The 23,657-nt window shown below is 40.6% G+C and overlaps 2 protein-coding genes across 5 annotated transcripts in view; one reads left to right on the top strand and one right to left on the bottom strand.

Annotated features, from left to right (window-relative positions):
* The window catches only part of nf1a (neurofibromin 1a), a 313,607-nt gene that overhangs the window by 222,995 nt on the left and 66,955 nt on the right, over nucleotides 1-23,657 (top strand). For all 4 annotated transcript variants that reach the window (XM_059655316.1, XM_059655318.1, XM_059655317.1 and 1 more), the window contains one exon: nucleotides 22,671-23,103. In XM_059655316.1, the coding sequence (XP_059511299.1) occupies nucleotides 22,671-23,103 (433 nt within the window). The remainder of the gene's footprint in view (nucleotides 1-22,670; nucleotides 23,104-23,657) is intronic.
* On the bottom strand, nucleotides 7,672-14,001 carry LOC125464491 (uncharacterized). The gene is made up of 2 exons (XM_048556854.2): nucleotides 13,787-14,001; nucleotides 7,672-9,975 (listed from the first exon to the last, which is right to left on the bottom strand). The coding sequence occupies exon 2, from the start codon at nucleotides 9,956-9,958 to the stop codon at nucleotides 8,957-8,959; it is 1,002 nt and encodes a 333-aa protein (XP_048412811.2). The 5' UTR covers nucleotides 9,959-9,975; nucleotides 13,787-14,001; the 3' UTR covers nucleotides 7,672-8,956.

The raw sequence follows: 23,657 nt of genomic DNA on the forward strand, positions 1-23,657 counted from the left end.
TAGTCTTGTGGAATATTGTCAAGGTATTTCATGAAAGAGAGAGAGTAGGACCCAGAGATGCCATTGGATGCCACTGAAAAAAGCAAAAGAAAGCAGAAACAGTGCACGGGCCAGGATCAAGGGGAGAGACAAGTTGTGGCAGTGAGAGATTAAAGGCAGTAAAGAGCCCCCTCAACTTGTTTAGACTTGGTGGAGACAACTGTGACATCAGAGGGAAACACATTTCATCCATGTCTTTTTTTGATTGGCCTAGTGGTTTTAGAAATAAAGTGACAATATTACAGCTGAAGAGTACAATTAAGGGATTCACTTCTAAAATATTTGAAAACCAAATTAAATGAGTAGGAAGAAAAAATGGTTGGACAGGCGGTGTTGCAACTGTAGTATGTGGGAGCTGGTGGGCCCTGGTGTGATCTATGGGGGGTGAGCACAACTGCAGCAAATGTTGGATGCATGAGGAACTTTGGCTTAGTGTTGATGAGCTGGAATTAAAGCTAAGGATGCTACAACACAGGTATGGGGAAAGATATGTGGACAATGTTTCAGGGCAGTCATTTCGTTAGAGTAAGCACATCAAATTTGAGCTGTACTTAGGCCCAGAACGGTCTAACTGAGAGTGAGGCAGGCGAGAATCCAGAATTAACTTGACTAGCCTCCTGCAATGCCTATTTCATTAGATACTTGCTCCTGGTGGAGATGAGGGCACAGATAAAGGGAGAATAAACGAACTGACCACAGCATCATTCAAGGGGGAGGAGAATGTGAAAGTGGATAGCACAGTTATGGTAAGAGATAATGTTGTCTGCAGCAAAAATAATGAGTCCTGAAGGCTGCATTGCCTACCTGATGTTCAGCGCACACGTTTTGGGTTGGAAGAGTATGAAGGACCTGGTTGTCATGGTCCTCACTGGTACCAGTGACGTTGGTAGTATTTTTTGGTTCTGCTGAAGGACTGCAAGCAACCAGGGGCTAAATTAAGAAACAGAAGTAAAGAGGTGGTAATATCTGAATTGGTATCTGAGTCACATACAAATCTGCATAGGGTAAATATGATTATATAAAACTGGTTTTAGGGATAAGAATTTTCATTTGTAAAGGTAAGTTGGAGGAGTTGTGGCTATTTTCCTTAGAAGTTCAGGCCAAGATGGCGTCTGATAGAAGTATTCATAATCATGAGAGGTTTTGACAGATTAGGGAGAAAATGTTCAACACTGAATATGCAGGTGTAAAAGAAGCAAAAGTGATGTTGTGATGAGATATATGGGATTGATGTATATTCTATAAATTAAATATTTTGTAGAATTTTTAATTTTTGGTTCCTGTTGTGAAGAATTTAAATAAGAAGAATTTGGCCAGACAATCCCTCTGCAACAATGTCCTCATCCAGTTTCTGCAAGATACTAAGAGTTGTCCTGGAGTGACTCCTTTTTGGCATGATAATAGAAGATTTCACCGGTTTTATAGGCCTCTTTTTTTTTGAAGTACAGAGAGGAAAGGGAAGAACAGATCTAGGAGTATGAAACAAGATGATGACTTTGATTAATGCGAGTCAGTGTTGAAAACCAATATGAGTCATCAAAGGCAGAAATGATCAGCAAGTGTAGCTTCACATGGTGGTTTACAATAAATGGCTTGTATATTGGTTCAGGATAATTAACGATTGAAGTTTAGCTTGGGAAACCCAGATATTGAATGCTTTTATACAGTTTGGGGAAGACTTGTCCGGGTCAGAAACAAATGTGTTTTCTGTCGTAGCAAAGAGTATAGAAGAACTGAGGGGAAGCGCACTTAGTTCACTGTAAAACATTTGTGCACCTGCAGACCAAGATGATTTTTTTCAGAAATCTGGAGGTTTTAAATGCTGAGAAATCTACACTCTTGACTTTGGTATGTGTTCATGTAAAAATATTCCAGAGCTAATAGGCAAACGCTTGAATTAATATAAAACATAGGTATTAAGTTATCCCAGAGCAGTAGGACTGTGTTATTTGTTGGGTCTGTAGGTTAAGGTGCAGAGATAATCTTTAGTCAAGTCACGTGTTCTTCCTGTTGGATATGAGAGGTGAGGCAAAATTTATGTTCTTGCTTGTTTGCGGGAAGTGTGTTTGGTTGTGAATCCTATCTGCTTGCATGGATCGGTTAGAGTGGCACTTTGCGACAATAAGGAATTTACAGGAACCGGGCGAGTGAGGGATAGCAGTGTCAGGAAGATGGAAAAACCACGGATACAGTCGGGTAGATTGGTTACCTTTGAGGAGAGGTAGGCAGGTAGTGCACAGGTCTGCTGTGGCTATCCTATCTTAAACAAGTATGCTGCTTTGGAAAATGTTGTTAAACTTGAAAGGTTGCAGAAAAGACTTAGAAGGATGTTGCCGGGTTGAAGGGTTTGCAATATGGGGAGAGGTCGACACTGGCGCTATTTTCCTTGGAATGTCAGAAGCTGAGGAGTGATCTAATGGAGGTTTGTAAAATCATCATCATTAACAATAGGAGGAAAAACCTTTCACATAAATGTGCTTAGAAACTAGAACTTAGATGTTTATTTGAAAAGAAACAATATCCTGGGTGACTGTGAGAAGGCAGATGAAGGGCACTAAATGAGGTGTTCAGTTAGAGAGTCAATGCAGCCATAACCTGAATGACCTCCTCTTGTGCTGTAATAAATTTGTGATTCTGCTTGAGTATTTGCCTCCATACCTTCCTATTCGCTGTGAAACCTCACCTTATGGGGGAACTTCACTGTTGGGTTGATCTTGAGGTAGGCAACTCGTGCTGCAAGGGATCAGTGATGAGAGACATTTGTTGGGTATGCAAACAGGCTATATCCCATTTTAACAAGGTGTGGAGCTGGATGAACACAGCAGGCCAAGCAGCATCTCAGGAGCACAAAAGCTGACGTTTCGGGCCTAGACCCTTCATGCTCTCTGATGAAGGGTCCAGGGCCGAAACATCAGCTTTTGTGCGCCTGAGATGCTGCTTGGCCTGCTGTGTTCATCCAGCTCCACACTTTGTTATCTTGGATTCTCCAGCATCTGCAGTTCCCATTATCACTGATACAATATCCCATTTTATCTTGCTCTGGGCCTTTGTGAATGCAGACATACTTGGGTATAGTCAATGTTTATTTGACCGTAAGAGTGCAGCAAAGATGCCATGTGGATTGAAAGAAAAGTTAAACAAGCAAAGGATGCATCTTGCACAAACAGTTTGAACTTGCACCTGATATGCTTCAATTATTTTTCCACCAAAGACCCCTTCTGTCTTTGGAAATTAAGGAGAGGTGAGCGTTTTAAGCAGAGGAGAACAAAAAACAATAATTCTAATGCTTCCTGAATTCTTTATGTCAGAAGTTACAAATGTGAATGCTCACAACTTCAATCAAAATTTGATTGTACATTAGTGTTTGCAACATAATTTTTATGTCCTATTTCTAATGTAATTGTACTTGTGGGTAATGATCTTATGTAAATTGAGAGACTACTACAGGAATCCAATGATAACATGATAAACAAATGATAGGCTGCATTTTTATGATCTGATAAATGTAATTTGTCACTTGTAAGTTAAGTGAAGTAATAGCTTTTGACTGCTCATTTTTGGGTGTGTAGTTTTTATCTTTGTGTATGTGCATAGATAGTAAACCATAGTTACTGCTGAGGGCAGTGTTTCCCACACAAATTGTTATTGTTGTGTATGAGTAACTTGAGCTATTTAAAAGATCTTTTGAAAAAATCTGTTTCATGCTTTGAGATAATGCGCACCAAATCTTGATTTTTGAATAGTGGAATAATATCCACCCTTTTTGATGGATCTACGTACCCACTCACGTTGCTCCCTTGGCCTCTGAATTCTTTTACCTGGTGTCCCTCCTCAGGCATATAATTCAGGGAGATCCCAGATTCAGAGTATGCATCGGAATAAGCGCAGAAGAACACCGCTGACTTTAAGTGACAGCTGCCGTGCATCTGATGCATCATCCTCGGACACTTCTGCCATCTGCAATCCGACCCCACCATCCAAGACATTTTTCCCTCCCCACCCTTATCTGCCTTCCAGAGGGACCACTCTCCTTGAACTCCCCTGTCTGCTCCACACTCCCCTCCAGCCCCACCACACTTGGCACTTTTCCCTGCAACCACAGAAAGTGCTGCACCCCCGCACCCCCAAGAAAACTTTCCACATCAAGCAGATGTTCACCTGCACATCTGCTGATTTGGTATGCTGCATCCGCTGTTCCCGTCGCAGCCTCCTCCACATCGGGGAAACCAAGCAGAGGCTTGCAGACCGTTGCAGAACACCTACTCTCGGTTCGCACTAAACAACTGCACCTCCCATTCGCAAACCATTTCAACTCCCCGTCCCATTCTGCAGACGACATGCCCATACCTGGGCCTCCTGCAGAGCCGTAATGATGCTCCCGAAGGTTGCAGGAACAGCGACTCGTACTCCGCTTGGGAACCCTGCAGCCCAATGGTATCAATGTGGACTTGTCAAGCTTCAAAATCTCCCCTCTCCCTACCGCCCTCCCAAAACCAGCCCAGCTTGACGCCGCCTCCCTCACCTGTCTTTCCTCCCTCACCTGTGCTTCCTCCCCCCCAACCCCTCCTCCCACCTCAAGCCCCACTCCCATCTCCTATCTACTGATCTCATCCAGCCCCCTTCACCTATCCGTCCTCCCTGAACTGACCTATCTCCCCCCCACCTACACTCACCTTTACTGGCTCCATCCCCACCTCTTTGACCGGCCTGTCTCCTCTCCACCTATCTTCTCCTCTATACATCTTCTATCCGCCTCCCCTTATCTCCTTATATATTTCAGAACCCCCTTTCCCTCCCCCATTTCTGAAGAAGTGCCTAGGCCTGAAACGTCAACTTTCCTGCTCCTAAGATGCTGCCTGGCCTGCTGTGTTCATCCAGCTCTACACTTTGTTATCTCAGATTCTCCGGCATCTGCAGTCCCTACTATCTCTAAGTCAAGCCACTAACTGCTTTAAATGCTTATGATATCTTGTTTGCTGACTGATTGAGCAGATTATAACCATGTATTTAACACACGTTTTTTCAATGAAAATGTCCCTCTTTGAATCTGTTTTTGAACTAGTTTCCATTTATTACCTGCTCTCTATTCTGTCTTGCCTCAAGACAGTCAGTCTTCATTTTAATAATGCTAATTGATATTTTCTGCACTACTGAGAGCCTTTTAAAAAGTGTTCAGCCTCAAATGAGCCTCTTGTGCCAAATAACCTGTTTCTGCACTGTATGTTGCGTGTAACTGCCTTTTCTGGAAGTCTGCTGGTTAAATCTTCCTTGGTGTGTCAGGTAGGAGAGAGGTGCATAGGGAAAACAAGAGGCCAAGGGGTAATAAGTTGTTTTATGTCTGAGCATCTTCAGTGCCAAGGAGGCCAAGTCTTCAGGTAAGGCATCAGTTATAATGGGAACTGCAGATGCTGGAGGATCCAAGATAACAAAGTGTGAAGCTGGATGAACACAGCAGGCCAAGCAGCATCTCAGGAGCACAAAAGCTGATGTTTTGGGCCGAGGCCCTTCATCAGAGCCTCTCTGATGAAGGTTCTAGGCCCTAAACGTCAGCTTTTGTGCTCCTGAGATGCTGCTTGGCCTGCTGTGTTCATCCAGCTTCACACTTTATCTTCAGGTAAGGCATAGTGTGCTTCCCCATCACCTAGTGGTTGGATACGCTCCTCACATATGTTTGCAAATCTGCTCCTCCCCCTTGGTTAGGGATGAGCAGCAAAAGGATTGGGGTGGCAGGGGAATTGGAGATGGAAGCTAACAACAAACAATGATTAAAAATATGGAGTACGAATTGTACTTTAAACACTCACGGAAAAGGTAGAAAATAGAAAAGCAAACATTTTGAGTTAATCAGCATTGGCAAAGAGCGGGAAAATTCATACTTCAGGAGGGAAACTTTTCATCAGAACTGGAAAAAAAACTTAATATCTTTACATATTTCAAAATCTTTATTTGCTGATATTTACGTTTACTAAGTCACTGGCAGGGTTAGGAATAGCTAGGTAGTAGACTCGATTGACAACTTTCTCTAAAGAGCTAGCATCGGCTTGTTGGCCCAGTGGCTGTCTCCAATGATTGTAAGACTAATGTGTTGTGTCTGTCAATGACTGTTCGCATTGCGTTCAGCACCATCAGTGGGCTATTCCCAATCCTGTTGGTGGTGTCACCTAATACTCGCTAATTCTTCGATCATGAGTATGCGTATGTCAGTCAGTTCTATGGAGTTTAAAGTAATAATGGAAAATCCTGTCGGCATGGATTTGCACTGCCAGCATTTAAAAGAAGAGGTGGGTTGATGCAGACAACTTAATGCAGGGTGTTTTGCTATAGTGTGTGTTCCAGCAAGGTGATTTGGTTATAATGCAACTGACAAACAGGAGAACGCCGTTTCTAAAATGTGAACCTGTGTTCACTGTAACGCGATTCCATCAGTGTATGAAGCAGTATGCATCGACATCACATGAGTGTTTTGCGGACTTTGTCCAGTGCTCTGCAATTTTGGGAGAGATTAAACGTGCAGGCAGTTTGGTGGAAGCTTCTCCCAGATTTTTTTGCCAAATTTTAAAACCTGGGATCTGTCAGAAGAGCCCCCAAAATCCAAGAACATTGTGCTAATCTTGCAAAGCAAGTTGGATTTGAAGAACTGGAGAGTGAGGATGTTGAAGAGCTGCTTAAGTCCCACTGTGAAAACGTCTTTTCAGCTGACCTACAACAATCTGCCACTGAGGGGGAAGTGGAAGCTGGGAAGGTGAAGTCTAGGATGCGGCACCACAAGAGCTTCCCACTTCTGTTTTGTCTTCAATCCTGTGAGAAATTGATAAGTAGTTGCAGCTCTTAGGGGACAGCGACTACAATGCAGAACAAAGCAGAGTAGCAGTTCATACATTAAGATCTTAGTTGGCACTGTATGAACAGCATCTTCATGAAAGAAGAAAAAGAGTAAAGCAGCAAAAACTGGATGTCTTCATTAAGCCAACCCCCAAGAAACAGACAGAAGACAGTGAACCACAGCCAACCACTTGTGGATTAACTATTTTTTTGCCCTAACTCTGCAACCACAGCTGCACCTGAAGGTGGTGATGATTACAACGACCCTGAGCCCTGTATAAACAACAGAGTAACCTCAAAACTACCTCCCCTATCAAGTCAGATTGACATTATTTTTCAAGATAGTGTTAAATTTACTTTTATTAGATACAAATTAAACTTTATGCAAACTGTGCTATCCTTTGTCTTAGTCTTTTGAGTGACATTTTTGGTGGTCTGCCCCAACCCTGCTTTTCCCATTGGCCCAGTGGGTTCTATAGCATGATTTTCTATCAGTTCTGTTCCTGTGACATTGCCTATCGAATTATAGCAGAATGTCCCGTAGTGTTAATGGAGAAAAACAATCAAAAATGCTTCTGAAGTGCGCAAGGAAAATATTTTGTTTGCAGGCCAAGAATACAAAAAAAACCTTGTGAAGCTTTGTTGTAGGTGTTGATTTGTGCTGTATGTACTCAACTATTTGTTGTTTTCGAGCACCCCATGTTCCCCCCACCACCTTCCAATATTCACTGAGCATTTCTCTTCAATTGCTGAAAAGCTGAAATGAAGTATAAGCAGTACAAAAAAAACTCCATAACTTGAACTTTGCCCTTGAGTTTGCAACTTTATTTTGTTTTGTTCAATAAGTTTCATTCGCAACATGCTTATACACAGACTATTTGTAAAATAAGTTGACAATCTTGTCACAAAGTCTAAATTTTAAAAAAAGGGATAGCCACTGGGCTCTGAAATTCTAAAACAATCCCATGCAGTCTTCCCTTCTCGGTCACAATTTGAATGTACACCTGCTCAGAGAGCTTCAAGTTGATTTTTGTTCAGGTAAGCAGAAATCAATAAGTTGCTTTGGAATTAATTCACTGGCACCTTTAAATTCCAACCTTCTTTAGCTCTTTGGGTATATTTCAAACTGACACTTCTAAGTGAAGCTTATAATGTAATGCATTACTTGCCTGAAGCAATTATAACTTTTACTCTGATAATATGAAAAGCTAAATTGGGTCACCAAAGAGACAAAAAGCCATTGAGACCTGTTATTTATGGAACCATTTGTAAAGATGATGAGTTGGTTTCAACTTTCTTCCCTTCGACTCCTTCCAATTTACTTTTCAGCCATTCTGATTGCATAATTAAAACCTCAATAGGTTATAACCCTTTCTTAAGCCGTCTGCTACATGGTATCATTCTTGTAACTGTATACCTTCTGCAGTCTTCAGTAACCCATTCCATTGAGGAATGCAATGAAGCAAAATATTGTATTAATTTGTTCTTATCGTCCATTTATTGCATGAATTGGAAAGCTGGTAGTTCAGTGAGTTCCCAGCCAATCAGTGGTTCATATTTGACTAGAAAAGACTTTTTAAACTACTGATCTGCATTAATTTCCATCAATGATGCTTTATCTCCAATTTCTAAATTACATATTCCTAATTCTGTCCAAGTTGGGACTAATTAAGTTTTTGTCACTAAATGACATATGGTAATGCATTAAACGCTGTGATAAAGTGAGAAATTGTCACTGAACTGCTGAAAGCCCTCACCAAGCTTGTTTGCGAATCTTGAGGCAAATGAGAGGAGGATTGAAACAGGGGAGTTGATTCAATAAACATGCTGATATTACAAAACAAATCTTAGCATATTTTTCACCGGGTGACTGTAGGTTCCACCTTATTTAAACTTCCCTTTTCACCAGCAGCTACAAATATAAGTACCTTGAATTACCTCATTAACAATTCTATTATTTGAATCGTGCTGTACTGTGCACTTGGTAGCAGTATGTCCAAAGGGGACAAAAATGGCAGTTCAGGGATTATAGTCCACAAAGCTCAGACTGATTAATTGCCTCTTCAGTCAGCTAGGCATGAAGTTTTCCCCTCGATTATAGTAATGGTTTGGTAGCTTCTTCATCTTTTGATGCCATGCCCTCATTCTTTTCCTCCACAGGTTTGACATGCTCCAGTTTTACAGTTGCTGCATCAGCTGGCAGTTGGCTTGGACCACTGGACCAGAAATCATCATTTCTTTTTGTCTGCTTTTTCAGGGCGGACATGAGAATGCAAACCCGATAGGCCAAAGAAATCGTTGATACAAGCAATATGGTGCAGAGGACTATCAATATACCTATAACAATTAAGATAGTGAGAATGTTTTCGCCATTTGATCCTTGACTTGAAGGTGTGCCATTGCTGGCTTTGGTATTTGTCCAAACAGGAATTGTGGTGATAGTGATTTTTTTGGTGGTTGTTACAACAGAATTTGGATCCTCAGTAAGGTGTTTGCCCTGCGTTATGAGTTGTTCGGGACCATCCCTAACATAGTCATCGTCAGTAGTAACATCATTATAGACAGTTGTTGGATGATCAGGCCCCTCAGTGTTATATTTGCTCTGCATCATGAGGAGTTCAGGACCCTCAGTAACATATTCTTCCTCAGTAGTAACATCATTATAGACAGTTGTTGGATGATCAGGCCCCTCAGTGTTATATTTGCTCTGCATCATGAGGAGTTCGGGACCCTCAGTAACATATTCTTCCTCAGTAGTAACATCATCATGGACAGTTGTTGGATGATCAGGCCCCTCAGTGTTATATTTGCTCTGCATCATGAGGAGTTCGGGACCCTCAGTAACATATTCTTCCTCAGTAGTAACATCATCATGGACAGTTGTTGGATGATCAGGCCCCTCAGTGTTATATTTGCTCTGCATCATGAGGAGTTCGGGACCCTCAGTAACATATTCTTCCTCGGTCGTTAGGAAGTCAAGGGGATCACTGATGTATTCTTCAGTTGTAACAATTGGTACACAATTAACCTTGATGTGACTAACTAACAAAACCAAGATTACAGATTCCACCAAGGAGTATGTTAGATATTGATTCATTGTTCCTGGGCCTTCACCTGTCAATATATCATATAAAAGAGGTTGTGATTAGTATGTGAATGTTTTGTGCCAATGTGTTAGAATAGAGCAGCAAAGCAATGAGTTAAACCTTCAACCTGTCAAATTTAGTAATTTTTCTTTCAATTGCATTCCATTTAAATTGATGTAACTGGTATTGGATGAGCAAAACACAAGTATATTTAATTACTCAATCTTAAAACTTTTTGGTTGCATCATATTTCTGTTCTAAGCCAATGTTTAGGTGTAGCATCTCTGTAAATTGGACAGATTTATTTCGGAACATAAGCACAGGAGTAGGCCATTGAGCCTATCAAGCACATTCCTCCGTTTAATGTGATCATGGCTGATAGAGCCCATACCATCCCTGTAACCCTTGACACCACTGGTAATCTGAAATTTATCAATCTCTGTTTTAAACATACACAAAAGACTGTGATTTCAGAGTGCTCTGTGACAGAGAATTCCAAGACTGACAACCTGATGAGGTTAAAACATCTTTTCAGTGCTAAATGGCATTTGCCTTATTTTCAAATTTGTCCCCAGTCCGAGACTCCCTAACCAGAGAAAACATTTTACCTGCATCTACCCTGTCTGTACCTCTAAGAATTCTATGGGTTTCAGTGAGAGCACCTCTCATTCTTCCAAATTCCAAAGAACCCAATTTATTCAATCTGTCTTCATAAGACATTCTGGACTTGGACATCTTGAATAGATTGAGACTCCATTCAGTGACTGGGTGTCAAGTGTTAATGTTGCTGAGAATCTAAAAGATCATCTTTTTTCATGCCCAGTCAGTCCTTTCTCTCGGGCATACCAATGAGGGCTGCATTGGAGGTACACTGTCCAGGTGGCAAGTGTGTGTTTTTATAGACTTTGAGCAGTGCTTCACTGGGTGCAAAGTTAAATCAGGACAGAATTTTATGTACTTCAAACTCTGAAGCCAAATAAGCTCTGATCATGAAGATGAGGTCCTCTCCACTCAGTCTTTGCTATTCCAGGTTGATCTGGTACAGTCACTTGCTGGATGGACTAGTCATGAAAGGACCTTGGGGTAACTTGCAAATGCATATAAACTTAAAATGTTTTTCATCTTACGTGTAACCACAGATCAATGCACTCAGTGTTTGACACAGTCATCATCTGACATGATGCTGATCTTGCTATGAAGATGGTGTGAAACTTGGACAGGAACTTGTTAGCAGTTGTGTTTCCATGCTCCTGGGCCTTTTGTTCAACAAGGTGTTGGAGGTCATGGCTTTGTGGATAAATGTACACAACATGGACTGCAGCAGTTGAATTTAAAATGAGAGATTATTTTGCCTTGGTCTCAGAGGACCTTAGGACGTGTGTGTGTGTGTGTTTGAGAGAGAGATGGATTATTGGTAGTGAGTTTAACTTGAGGGTCACTAGACTTCAAGTGAGGGGTCTGAGGTTGAGAAGGTTATCTCGTAAATCACTAGTTCAAAATTATAGAATTTGAAATAGATTCTATGGAAATGTATTACATTTCACACTGTAATGGCATCAAGTAAATAGAATTGAGAGTTCAAGCTTAAAAATTTGCTTGTTTATACAAGTTCCAAACTTGTAGCAGAGCTTGCTCTCAAAAACTGTGAATACCTCTCCAAAAGGCCTTTGAATACACGAAACTGACATATTCTGCATTTGGACTGATTCCCCGAGATACAAATGGATTATCGTGGGTATCAAAGGTGGGGCAAAGTGCTCGATGTTATGCTACTTCAAAGAGCAGAAATGTCTGAAATTGACACTTAGCAGAATTTCTGTCAGATCGGACATGTGCAATATGTATGACTGATAAAATTGCATGTGATAATGTAATCGTAGCGTAAACTTTGTAACTTGTAGTTTGGTAAGGGGAAGAATTAGAAGGGAATTGGGAAATACAGCTTTCCATATTTGGAGAGCTGTGTCAAAGTCCTATTTTCACTAAAGGATTTTTCCTTTGATTAGGTTCTCGGCTCCAAAAAACTTTCCCAACCAACAGTTTCTAATGCCAATGAACGTCAGCCCTGAAACTTGGATATTATCTGCAGAGATCAGTGAAGATTGAAGTTCAATACATTATTGAAGGTGGACCCCAGGAAATATGCAAAGTTCACCTTTGTTTTGGTTTTTGTAATTGGCAAAGTGAATTACTTATCTGGATTAAACTTGAACTCAGCTGCTCAAAACAAAAGACTAGAAACCAGGGGTAACAGCATTACAAAATGTTGTGGATCTTGTAACACTTTTTGATGCAGTAACTGTTACTGACTGCATCCTTATTGTAGTTTCCATGGCCCGAATGATCATTCGAGCACTGACAGCGATAAACACAATAGGAACCCTTATGAGGAAGGGTCACCAGACCCGAAATGTTAACTCTGCTTTTTCCTTCACACATGCTGCCAAACCTGCTGAGCTTTTCCAGCAATTTTGTTTTTGATAATCACAATAGTGATGTTTTAATCAAATAAGGTTTATGTTCCTTTTTTGAATTACCTATCTGAAGAACTGCAGTAGAGGGGAGATCAATGGTTCCATCTCTTCAGAAAAAGGTGGAGTCAAGTATTGATAGAATAGAATAGAATAGAATTCCTACAGTGTAGAAACAAGCCTTTCAGCCCAACAAATCCACACCGACCCTCAGAGCACCCACCCAAACCCACTGCTCTGTAACCCACCTAATCTAACATCCCTAAATACTAGGGGACAATTTAGCATGGCCAATCCACCGCACCTGCACATCTTTGGACTGTGGGTGGAAACCAGAACACCCGGAGGAAACCCATGCAACACTGGGAGAATGTGCAAACTCCACACAGACAGTTGCCTGAGGGTGGAATCAAACCCAGGTGTCTGGCGCTGTGTGGCAGCAGTGCTAACCACTGAGCCACCGTGCAGCCCCAAATGATGTCCATGAGCATTAGAAACTTCGGAAGAAGACATTACTGCTGGTCTAGACATTTTATTTTTGGAGAAAGAATCTAATCAAAGGATTTTATTTTGAAGAACAAGCACTTCAGAATGAAAACAGGACTTCAGTACTGCCCTCCAAATATGGAAAGCCATATTTTCCACTTTCCAATCTAATTTTTTTTTCCTTGCCAAGCTCCAAGTTCTGTGATTAGGAGCACAGACATCAGAGGAGGCCATTTGGCCCTACAAGCCTGCTCATCCATGAATTAAAATTATATTTTGTATTGTTGTGGTCTCAAGTCAACTTTGCTGTTTGCCCACCTCCAAACTTAACCTTGCAGGTTTCCTTGCATGTCGGAAATCTAAATCAGCATTGAATAAACTCACTGACCCAGCGTCCACTGATTTCTGGGTGGAGAATTCCACAGACACTGCTGCCTGAGAGAAAATTGATTTCCTCATCCCAGTCTTTAAAGTGAGAATTCTCCCATTAAGGAAGCAGCAGTTAGTGCCATGTTAAGCTGTGCTTTCAGATTTATTTTCTCCTTCACAAACCTCCACTAGTTCTCCAAAGTATTGCTGTGTATTGGAGTAGTTGGAAATTGGACACTTATGAACGAAAGAATACATCAAACGAAAGTAATGTTTAAAACTAGCAGAAATGCTGAAGCTGTGCAGATTTTTGGAGAGAGTAATGGAAACACAATATCCTCCAGTTCTGCAGTACTCAAGCACACCTTCAAAAGTCTTGCAAGCACTGAGGTATTTGTGTTTAAGGTTAATCAAAAATATGCTACCCTTGCATGCTCTGTTAAATCAAAAGTCTGGTTGAAGATGAATGCAGTAAATGCTTATTAACCCAGAGAAAAGTAAGTTATATCCTACCTCCAATACCTCTTTATCCACTTCACTTTCTTCTGATCAATATGGATGAAATGTACCCCAGTTGCTTGATCAGCCAAGTGACTTAAAGAATGTCAGATCAGATTAAGGTTGAAAACCACCTTGCTCAAGCCCATTTGCAACATTTGTTTTTATACTGGTGACGTTGATAGACCACAAATGATGAGCACATTTCCTACTTAGCTTTAAATTGGAGCCCTGCAGCATCTTTAAAACAGTTCTGAGAGACTGGTTTGAAAGCTTGAGAGCGCAGCTGGGAAAGGTTTTATGAGTTTAGCACGGAGATGGCAGGCGTGGTGAAAAAAATAAAAATAGGAAATGTTGCAAACATAGCAAAAGTTAAATGTGAAAGCAAGATGACTCAGTGGTTTCCAGTCTTAGAATGTAGCCAGAATTCTGTAAGAAAATTTGTGGCGGCGACAAAGCACACAAGTCAGGAATGACAAACGACATCTAAAACTCAAATCTAGAGTTCTGAACTTTGCTGGTTACTGAATTTAGCCAGGAAGCAAAAGAAACATGGATACAAAAATGAATCCCTTTCGGGTAAAATTAAAATGGTCGTGGTAATTCGGGTGTTTGATCTGCCCCGATGTTACTGTGTCAATTTAATGTAGTGGAAATTCTCTGGAATGACTTTTTAAATTGGCCATGCTCGTTGAGATTTTCTACAAAATTTGACTTGCGTTACTGGTTTCGTACTGAATTTTTTGAAAGTCTGTTTATTTTCTTACGGATTGCAGATCTTATTATGTTTACTGGGATAAGGATGTCTCCGGCAAGGGTAGATTTTATCACCCGTCCTGAATCCATTTCAGAGGGCAGTTAAGAGGCAACCAGATTGCTCTGTGTCTGAAATCACATGTAGGCCAGACCAGGTCAGATGGTAGTTTCCTTCATTAAAGGGCATTAGTGAACTAGATGGGTTTTTCTGACAATCGCCAATGGCTTCAAAAGTCATCATTAGACTTGTAATTCCAGATTCTTACTGAATTCAAATTCTACCATCTGCTATGACTGGAGACTTGGGTTCAAATCCTGAGTATTGCTTGAGTCTCTTACTTCACAGCCCAGCGATAATACCGTTAGGCTGCCACCTCACTGTATGGATGAGGATATCTCTGGCAAGGACATAGCTTATTGCCCATCCTGAATCAGTTTGAGAGCGTTGAGAGGCAACCAGGTTAGGTGGGGTTTCAAGTTACTATATGCCACATTAGATAAGGGCTACAGAATACCTCCCTGAGGATGCTAGTTTTATTGATTATTTTTTCATGTTTATTATTAGTATGATCAGCTTTATCAATTAATTGAATTTGAGTATTGCTGCAAAAGGATGCATTTTGTTGAAGTTGTTTTCTATCTTGAGGTCATCACTTCATTTCATAAGAGTATCAATTGGAGGTTGAATCCAACATGCATACTGAGAGAGAACTGTGTTGATTGGATTGCAAGTGAACTCTGGCAGGTGTACTGTTGTGGAGAAAGCACCACGTAATGATGATTGTCATCTAACAATCAGACTTAGTTTAAGTTTTAAACCAGGGAAGTGGATTGGTGTTTGTCACTAACAGGATACTGTTGTCAAGCAAAAAAGGTCTGATTATCTTAAAAATGAGTGAATTTAGTGTGTGAAATTCATTGCCCATGTGGTCAGGTATGTAGAACAAATGACCCAAATGGTTGGTAATCTTACAAAATGACATATCTCCGTTGGCATTTTGTAACAAAGTACTGACCATAACCAGTCAGCCTGGTTTTACAAAATATGTGATAGTGTCCAAAATTATGTGTGATTATGCAATTAATTCAATTCCAAATTTCCAGGTGGACTCGGTGAGATGCATTTGATGTGCAAGAAGCTATATATCTTAAAACGCAAGGGTCTGTTCTTTGCAGACATTGCGCTGATCATCTTTTAAGTCAAGAAAGTAGATATCTGCAGTTCACTGGCTTCAGGGCAATGCCTTGTCCAATCAGTCATTCGGGGCAATGCCTTGTCCAATCAGTCAACATGACTGCTTCAAAATTAAACAAATTTAAATAAAGCCTACTAGCAAATGTTCAATCGTCATTAACTGGTAAATTCTCCATGACAGTGCCTGTATCAAAACACTCAACGTTCATACAATACAGATGTTGGTTTTCCACATAAATTTTTATTCTTGTGAATTGTCCTGATGAGTTCAGGACGAGAAGTCCCTCTTTTAGCAATACCTGAGTACTACGCTATCAAACAACTAGCGAGTTTTGAAAAGATTTGTAGCTCAGGTTGAGGTTCTGGATGTGAGTTTGCTCGCTGAGCTGGAAGGTTAGTTTTCAGATGTTTCGTCACCATTCTAGGTAACATCATCAGTGAGCCTCCGACGAAGCGCTGGTGTTATGTCCCGTCAAACAACTAATTGAATTTAAACTTTATCTGTTGTGCTGAAGTTTTTAAACTCATCAGTGGTACAGTAGTCTGGTCTTTTGGATTGCAAGTAACATTCAAATTACATACCAATAACATTTACTCCCGTTTTGCTGTTGGTGTGAACCTCTGTTGGTGTGTCACAATTTAGAGTGGACCATAAAGTGCATAAATTTTGGATGTGAGTTTGCTCGCTGAGCTGGAAGGTTCATTTTCAGATGTTTCGTCACCATTCTAGGTAACATCATCAGTGAGCCTCTGACGAAGCGCTGGTGTTATGTCCCGCTTTCTATTTATCTGGTTAGGTTTCCTTGGGTTGGTGATGTCATTTCCTGCATTGGTAATGTCGTTTCCTGTTCTTTTTCTCAGGGGATGGTAGATTGGCTCCAAATCAATGTGTTTGTTGATGGAGTTCCGGTTGGAATGCCATGCTTCTAGGAATTCTCGTGCGTGTCTCTGTTTGGCTTGTCCTAGGATGGATGTGTTGTCCCAATCAAAGTGGTGTCCTTCCTTATCTGTATGTAAGGATACGAGTGATAGTGGGTCGTGTCGTTTTGTGGCTAGTTGATGTTCATGTATCCTGGTGGCTAGCTTTCTGCCAGTTTGTCCAATGTAGTATTTGTCACAGTTCTTGCAAGGTATTTTGTAGATGACGTTCGTTTTATTTGTTGTCTGTATAGGGTCTTTTAAGTTCATTAGCTGCTGTTTTATTGGGTTCGTGGGCTACCCTGATGCCAAGGGGTCCGAGTAGTCTGGCAGTCATTTCGGAAATGTCTTTGATGTAGGGGAGAGTGGTTATGGTTTCTGGGCCCGTTTTGTCTGTTTGTTTGGGTTTGTTGCTGAGGAATCGGCGGACTGTGTTCATAGGGTACCCATTCTTTTTGAATACGCTGTATAGGTGATTTTCTTCTGCTCTTCGTAGTTCCTCTGTGCTGCAGTGTGTGGTGGCTCGTTGGAATAATGTTCTAATGCAGCTTTGTTTGTGGGTGTTGGGATGGTTGCTCCTGTAGTTCAGTATTTGGTCCGTATGTGTTGTTTTCCTGTAGACGCTGGTTTGAAGTTCCCCATTGGCTGTTCGCTCTACTGTGACATCTAGGAATGGCAGTTTGTTGTTGTTTTCCTCCTCTTTTGTGAATGTTATGCCAGTAAAGGTATTACTGATGGTCTTGAAGGTTTCCTCTAATTTGTTTTGTTTAGTGCTGACAAAGGTGTCATCCACATAGCGGACCCAAAGTTTGGGTTGGATGATTGGCAGAGCTGTACATTCACAAAAGAGGAGGAAAACAACAACAAACTGCCATTCCTAGATGTCACAGTAGAGCGAACAGTCAATGGGGAACTTCAAACCAGCGTCTACAGGAAAACAACACATACGGACCAAAGACTGAACTACAGGAGCAACCATCCCAACACCCACAAACGAAGCTGCATTAGAACATTATTCCAATGAGCCACCACACACTGCAGCACAGAGGAACTACGCAGAGCAGAGGAAAATCACCTATACAGCGTATTCAAAAAGAATGGGTACCCTATGAACACAGTCCGCCGATTTCTCAGCAATAAACCCAAACAAACAGACAAAACGGGCTCAGAAACCATAACCACACTCCCCTACATCAAAGACATTTCCGAAATGACTGCCAGACTACTCGGACCTCTCGGCATCAGGGTAGCCCACAAACCCACCAACACACTAAAACAGCAGCTAATGAACTTAAAAGACCCTATACAGACAACAAATAAAACGAACGTCATCTACAAAATACCTTGCAAGAACTGTAACAAACACTACATTGGGCAAACTGGCAGAAAGCTAGCCACCAGGATACGTGAACATCAACTAGCCACAAAACGACATGACCCACTATCACTCGTATCCTTACATACACATGAGGAAGGACACCACTTTGATTGGGACAACACATCCATCCTAGGACAAGCCAAACAGAGACACGCACGAGAATTCCTAGAAGCATGGCATTCCAACCGGAACTCCATCAACAAACACATTGATTTGGAGCCAATCTACCATCCCCTGAGAAAAAGAACAGGAAACGACATTACCAATGCAGGAAATGACATCACTAACCCAAGGAAACCTAACCAGATAAATAGAAAGCGGGACATAACACCAGCGCTTCGTCGGAGGCTCACTGATGATGTTATCTAGAATGGTGACGAAACATCTGAAAACTAACCTTCCAGCTCAGCGAGCAAACTCACATCCAGAACCTCAACCTGAGCTACAAATCTTCTCAAAACTCGCTTGCATAAATTTTAGCAAGTATGAAAGGGAATGTTAGAAACATGGCTGTATGCCAAGAAATGTGTGACATGTAAACAATTATTAAAATAGAGTTGACTTCTTAAGGTAATGAGAAAGGTGTGTGGTTTAAGCAGAAAAATGGGTTTAATTTAGGTGATGCAGAGAAAAGCCAGGGTGCAAATTTCTTCTGGTAAATCATCCTGTTTATGTGCTGGAAAACCCAGTGTGTTTCTCAACCCCAGTGTGCACATTTTTTAAAATCACGAGCCAAAAACTGTTCCTTTGAAATAAACTAAACTGACCGACATTTGTTCATAATGAATGTTGTCAAGCATTTATGAAAAAGTTGATGTTTTGAAGGCACAACTTGAGATAAATGGAGTATTTCTGAAGAAGGGTTTAGACCTGAAACATCAGTTTTCCTGCTCCTCTGATGCTGCTTGGCCTGCTGTGTTCATCTGGCTGTACAGCTTGTTATCTAGGATTAATTAATAACCTTGTTAAGGAACCTTCGGGAAAGAGTGCGAATAATATGAACAGAATTTTGCATTGTTGAAACATGTTACATCAGCAGTCTCCTGGTTGTGAACATGGGTCTGTTCTGGAGTCTGTTCATAAGTTGATTTGTAAGTAGGTCAGAACACAATGCAGGACAATATAAAAGTAGGAAATATTTGTTTTTTGGGTCTTTAACATTGCATCCCTGTGTCGGATTGCGTTTATAAGTTAGGCTTTCCAAAATCAGGGCTATCAAGTTAGGGACTTGGTCGATGACAGATACACATTCTCCTGAAGCACAAGCACTTGAAGGGAAAAATGAATCAACTGTGGCTAATGAAAGATATAAAAGATAGCATGAGATCTGAGGAAGTGTCTTGTAATGATGCCAGAAAAAGCCTGAAGACTGGAAGCAATTTGAAACCCAACAAAGGAGGACAAAGAAACAATTTGCAGAAAGAATGAGTAGAAACCAATGAGAGATGTACAGATGACTGTATGGGCCTTTTTAGGTATGTGGAAAGGGAAAGATTAATGAGGACAAGTATGGGTCCATTACACATGGAAACAGGATATTTATTGTGGAGAACCAAAATGGTGTGGAAACTAAATGATTACTTGCATTAGTCTTCATGGAATAAGATGCGGACAATCTTCCAGAAATTCTAGGCAAGCAAGGGACTTGTGTAACTGAAGAGCTAAAACAATCTCGTGTGAGGAAAGAAATGAAACTAAAAAAATTAACTGCATTAGGGATTTATTAATTTCCTGGGCCAGATGAGCTTTATCCCCAGAATGTTGAATAAAGTAGCAATTAAGATAGTAGATGCACTAATAGTTACCTTTTGAATTCTGGAGGTTCTGAAAGGGTTGCTCCTGACAAAATTAACAAATTTAACTCCACTGTTTCAAAAGGAAGAACTACAGATCTGTCGCAGGAAAGATGTTAGAATCTGTTATAAAAGATGTGGTAACTGGACATTCAGAAAAGAATAGTAAACTTGGGAAGATTCAACATGGATATATGAAATGGAAATCATGTTGACAGACCTGTTGGAATACTCTTGAGGATGCTGATTGCCATATAGATAAAGGAGCATGGAGTATTTAAGTTTTGAGAAGTCATGTTATGTCCCATGAAGGAAGTTAGTCACTAAAATTAGAGTGTGTTGATTGTGTGTATGCAAGTATGGCTTAAGAACTGATCAACAACAGAAACAAGAGTATGGATAAATTTAATGGCTGTCATGATGGCAGGTTATTACAAGTGGGGTATGTGATTAAGGCTCATAACTTATTATTTGAAAACTTACATTTCTCAAGTGGAGGAGAAATTAAGTTAGTTTTCATTTCTATGAAGATGTGACTTTTCTTAAATGATCAGTCATCTTGAACAGGTTAAAATGGCGTTTCTAAGAAACCACATAATAGCTAAATGGCTTGCAAGCACCTCTACCCTCCTGCAAAAAAAACAAGTTTTCTGAAACAGAAACAGAAATTGCTGGAAAAGCTGAGCAGGTCTGGCAGCATCTGTGAAGAGAAATCTGAGTGATCCTTCCTCAGAAGTTGGCTGACTAGGATTTAACAACCCAGAGAGAGCGAGGACCAAAAACCAGTTGATTCAAAGGGAAGTGGTTCACAGCGGAGTTGATGTTCGGAGGAGTTTCCCAAGTAGGGTATGGCTGGTAAAGACTCTAGAGCTGCTTAGGAGAAATCTCCAGAGACAAAAAGCTGTTCACTTCAGAAACAGGAAACTACCCTGTGAAAACATGAGCTCGAGGTGCCAATGTTCAGTCATAATAAAGAGTTTGGTAAGCAACTTAATTTTGCCGGTCTCTTTGAGAGACATTCATTGAAGAGAATAGTATTGAGTGAATGCACAGAAGTTTGCCAAGAAGTCCTCCAATTACAGCTGTACCAGTTGAGAAAGGAAATTGATAGATATTGACCTTTGACTGGGGTGTGTGTCTGTATGGTTATTGTCAGGTTAAAAAGGTTGGACATTTTTTATGTTTGTGATGAGTTTGTTTTAAATAATTTTTGTGTTATGGTTGTAGTACATGTTTATTTGTTCATGAGATAAACTTTTATGTTCTTTTATTGAGAGTACCTTGGCAGATATCTGTGATTATGCTGAGTAACTGACCTCAATGCTATCAAAAAGCTTTTTAAAAAAAGGTCCCTCATGCTAGATCTCTCTACGGGAATCAAAAAACAAGAAACTATGGATGCTGGAAATCTGAAACAGAAATTGCTGGAGCAATTTACGGATGTGCTTGCCATTGTGGGAGCACAAAGAAGGTTCACCAGATTTATCCCAAGCTAATAGGTTTCTCTTATGAGAAGAAAGGAGGAGACTGGGCCATTATCCTCCAGAGGTTCAAAAAATGTGGAATAACCTCATTGAAACTTAGGAAATTCTGACAGGATGAGTTATGGATAAGGTTTTCCCTGGCTTGGTGAGTCTAGAACTGGGATGGTAACCTGCAAGAAAGGAATAAGCTACTTTAAGATTTAAGTATGGAGGGATTTCTTAATTCGGAGAGTGGTGAGTCTTTGAAATTCTCTACTCCAGAGAGCTGTGGAACTCAATCATGGTGCGTGTTCAATCTTGAGCGAATGACATCAAGGGCTATTGGGATAGCCATGATCTAATTGAATGGTGGAGCTTGATGTGCTGATTGGCTCACTACATTTTTTTAATCTTCCTAATGGTTTTGATTGCGCTGCCTGGAAACAGCTCCTAATTGTACACCAAAGGCCAGGTGCCTTTTGCTGCTTTCAAGATTGTGTGTATGTGTGTGTAGCTTAGCAATGATAAATGATGATGATTTAACAGTTTTTGCAACACTTTATACATGAAATCTCCAAATGACACTCAAAGGAGAAATTGCTGATTATATTCTCTTTGTTGGTCTAATTTTTAAGAGAAATGCTTCTATGTGTATTAATGATCAAGGAATTTATCAAAAATATGTGGCATAACACTTAGTTTAGCAGTGCATGCAAGACCAGCTGTAAAAGTTGATCTGACCTGATTATTACCGTTAAGCGCAAAAGCTCAGGTGACTTACTATGTCACCGTTCTATTTTGAGATTGAAAATAGTTGGAAAGATAATTAACTGACATTAGTTTGAGTCTGGATAATCTCACCCATTGCCTGCTTTTTTTTGTAGTTGAGTGGAATAAATATATATCCTCACTGACCTGCTGCTTCCCTTTCAACCCTTCTTTCATTCATTGCTTTTTTCATTTACTCCCTTTCTCTATTCATACCCAGTGTCAGATGAAGGCAGGTGAGCAAGTCAGTGAGTAAGATGTACCAAGGGGTAGAGAAATCAAAATGGCAAACTGGAGGGCAGGGAACGAAAGGAGAAAGCCCAAAGACTGAGGTGGTAGGTGAGAGGGTTGGAAGAGGGAGGCAGCACAAGAGTCAAATATTGCAGCTGCAAAATGTTGTGCCAGTTAGCTCTCTCTCTTACTTCACCAATGGTGCTAGAACTACTTTTAGAGTGATTTTTCAGTTTAGTTTATTTTACCATATTTTAGTCTATATCAGCACCCACAGTATTCTGCTTTCGCTATATTATTGCTATTTGTATGGGAGTGTAAACTTCATTATTTTCTACCTTTGAAATTAATTCAATGCAATATCGTGTAACTGATCTTTTCATTTTACCTTGCACAGATTCAAGACTGGACAGATAAATGGTGATTTGCTCATTTATCATGTGCTACTAACTCTGAAGCCATATTATGCCAAGCCATATGAGATTGTTGTGGACCTTACCCATGCAGGACCAAGCAATCGATTCAAAACAGACTTCCTCTCTAAATGGTTTGTTGTTTTTCCTGGAGCTGCCTACGAGAATGTGGCTGCTGTCTATATTTACAACTGTAACTCTTGGGTCAGAGAATATACAAAATATCATGAGCGGCTTCTAACTGGACTTAAGGGAAGCAAAAAGCTGATCTTCATTGACTCACCTGGGAAACTTGTGGAACATATTGAACCAGACCACCAGAAGCTACCTGCTGCCACTCTCGCTCTAGAAGAGGACCTGAAAGTGTTTCATAATGCTCTAAAGTTGGCTCATAAGGACACTAAAGTCTCTATTAAGGTGGGAAGTTTTTCTTTCAGCAGTCTAATATCTGCTTTCCCATTTAGTAGGATTTAGTTCAGTGTGTATCAATTCATGGTCTTATGCTAAAATAAGACAGACTACAGAACTTCACAAGGGATTGTTAGATTATTTCATGGGATGTGGAAGTCACTGGCATGGCCATTTGTTACTCATTCCTAATTGAAAAGTTACTTTTTGACCCAGCAATGATGAAGGCCGAGGATTGTAATGCAAGTCAGAACACTGTGGTTTGGAAGGAAAGATACAAGTGTCTGCTGACTTCATCCCTCTAGCGTAAGGGAAGTCATAAGTTTAGAAAGGGGGCTGCCTTGTTTTGGATGTTGTGGAGTTCTGCATTTATTCAGGCAGCTGGAGATTATTCCATCACACTTCTGTCGTGCCTTGTAGATACTGCAAATGCTTTGAGAGGTCAAGAGATTCATAACTGAACTGTTTAACTGGAGCAGAGAATGGGTGGAAAATCAAGAAGCAAAATGCCAGTGAAATACTTATCAAAATTGGGGGACAACTGTAAAATTGTTAATTGTTAT

Source organism: Stegostoma tigrinum, chromosome 27, assembly GCF_030684315.1.
Source record: "Stegostoma tigrinum isolate sSteTig4 chromosome 27, sSteTig4.hap1, whole genome shotgun sequence".
Lineage (NCBI taxonomy): Eukaryota > Metazoa > Chordata > Chondrichthyes > Orectolobiformes > Stegostomatidae > Stegostoma > Stegostoma tigrinum.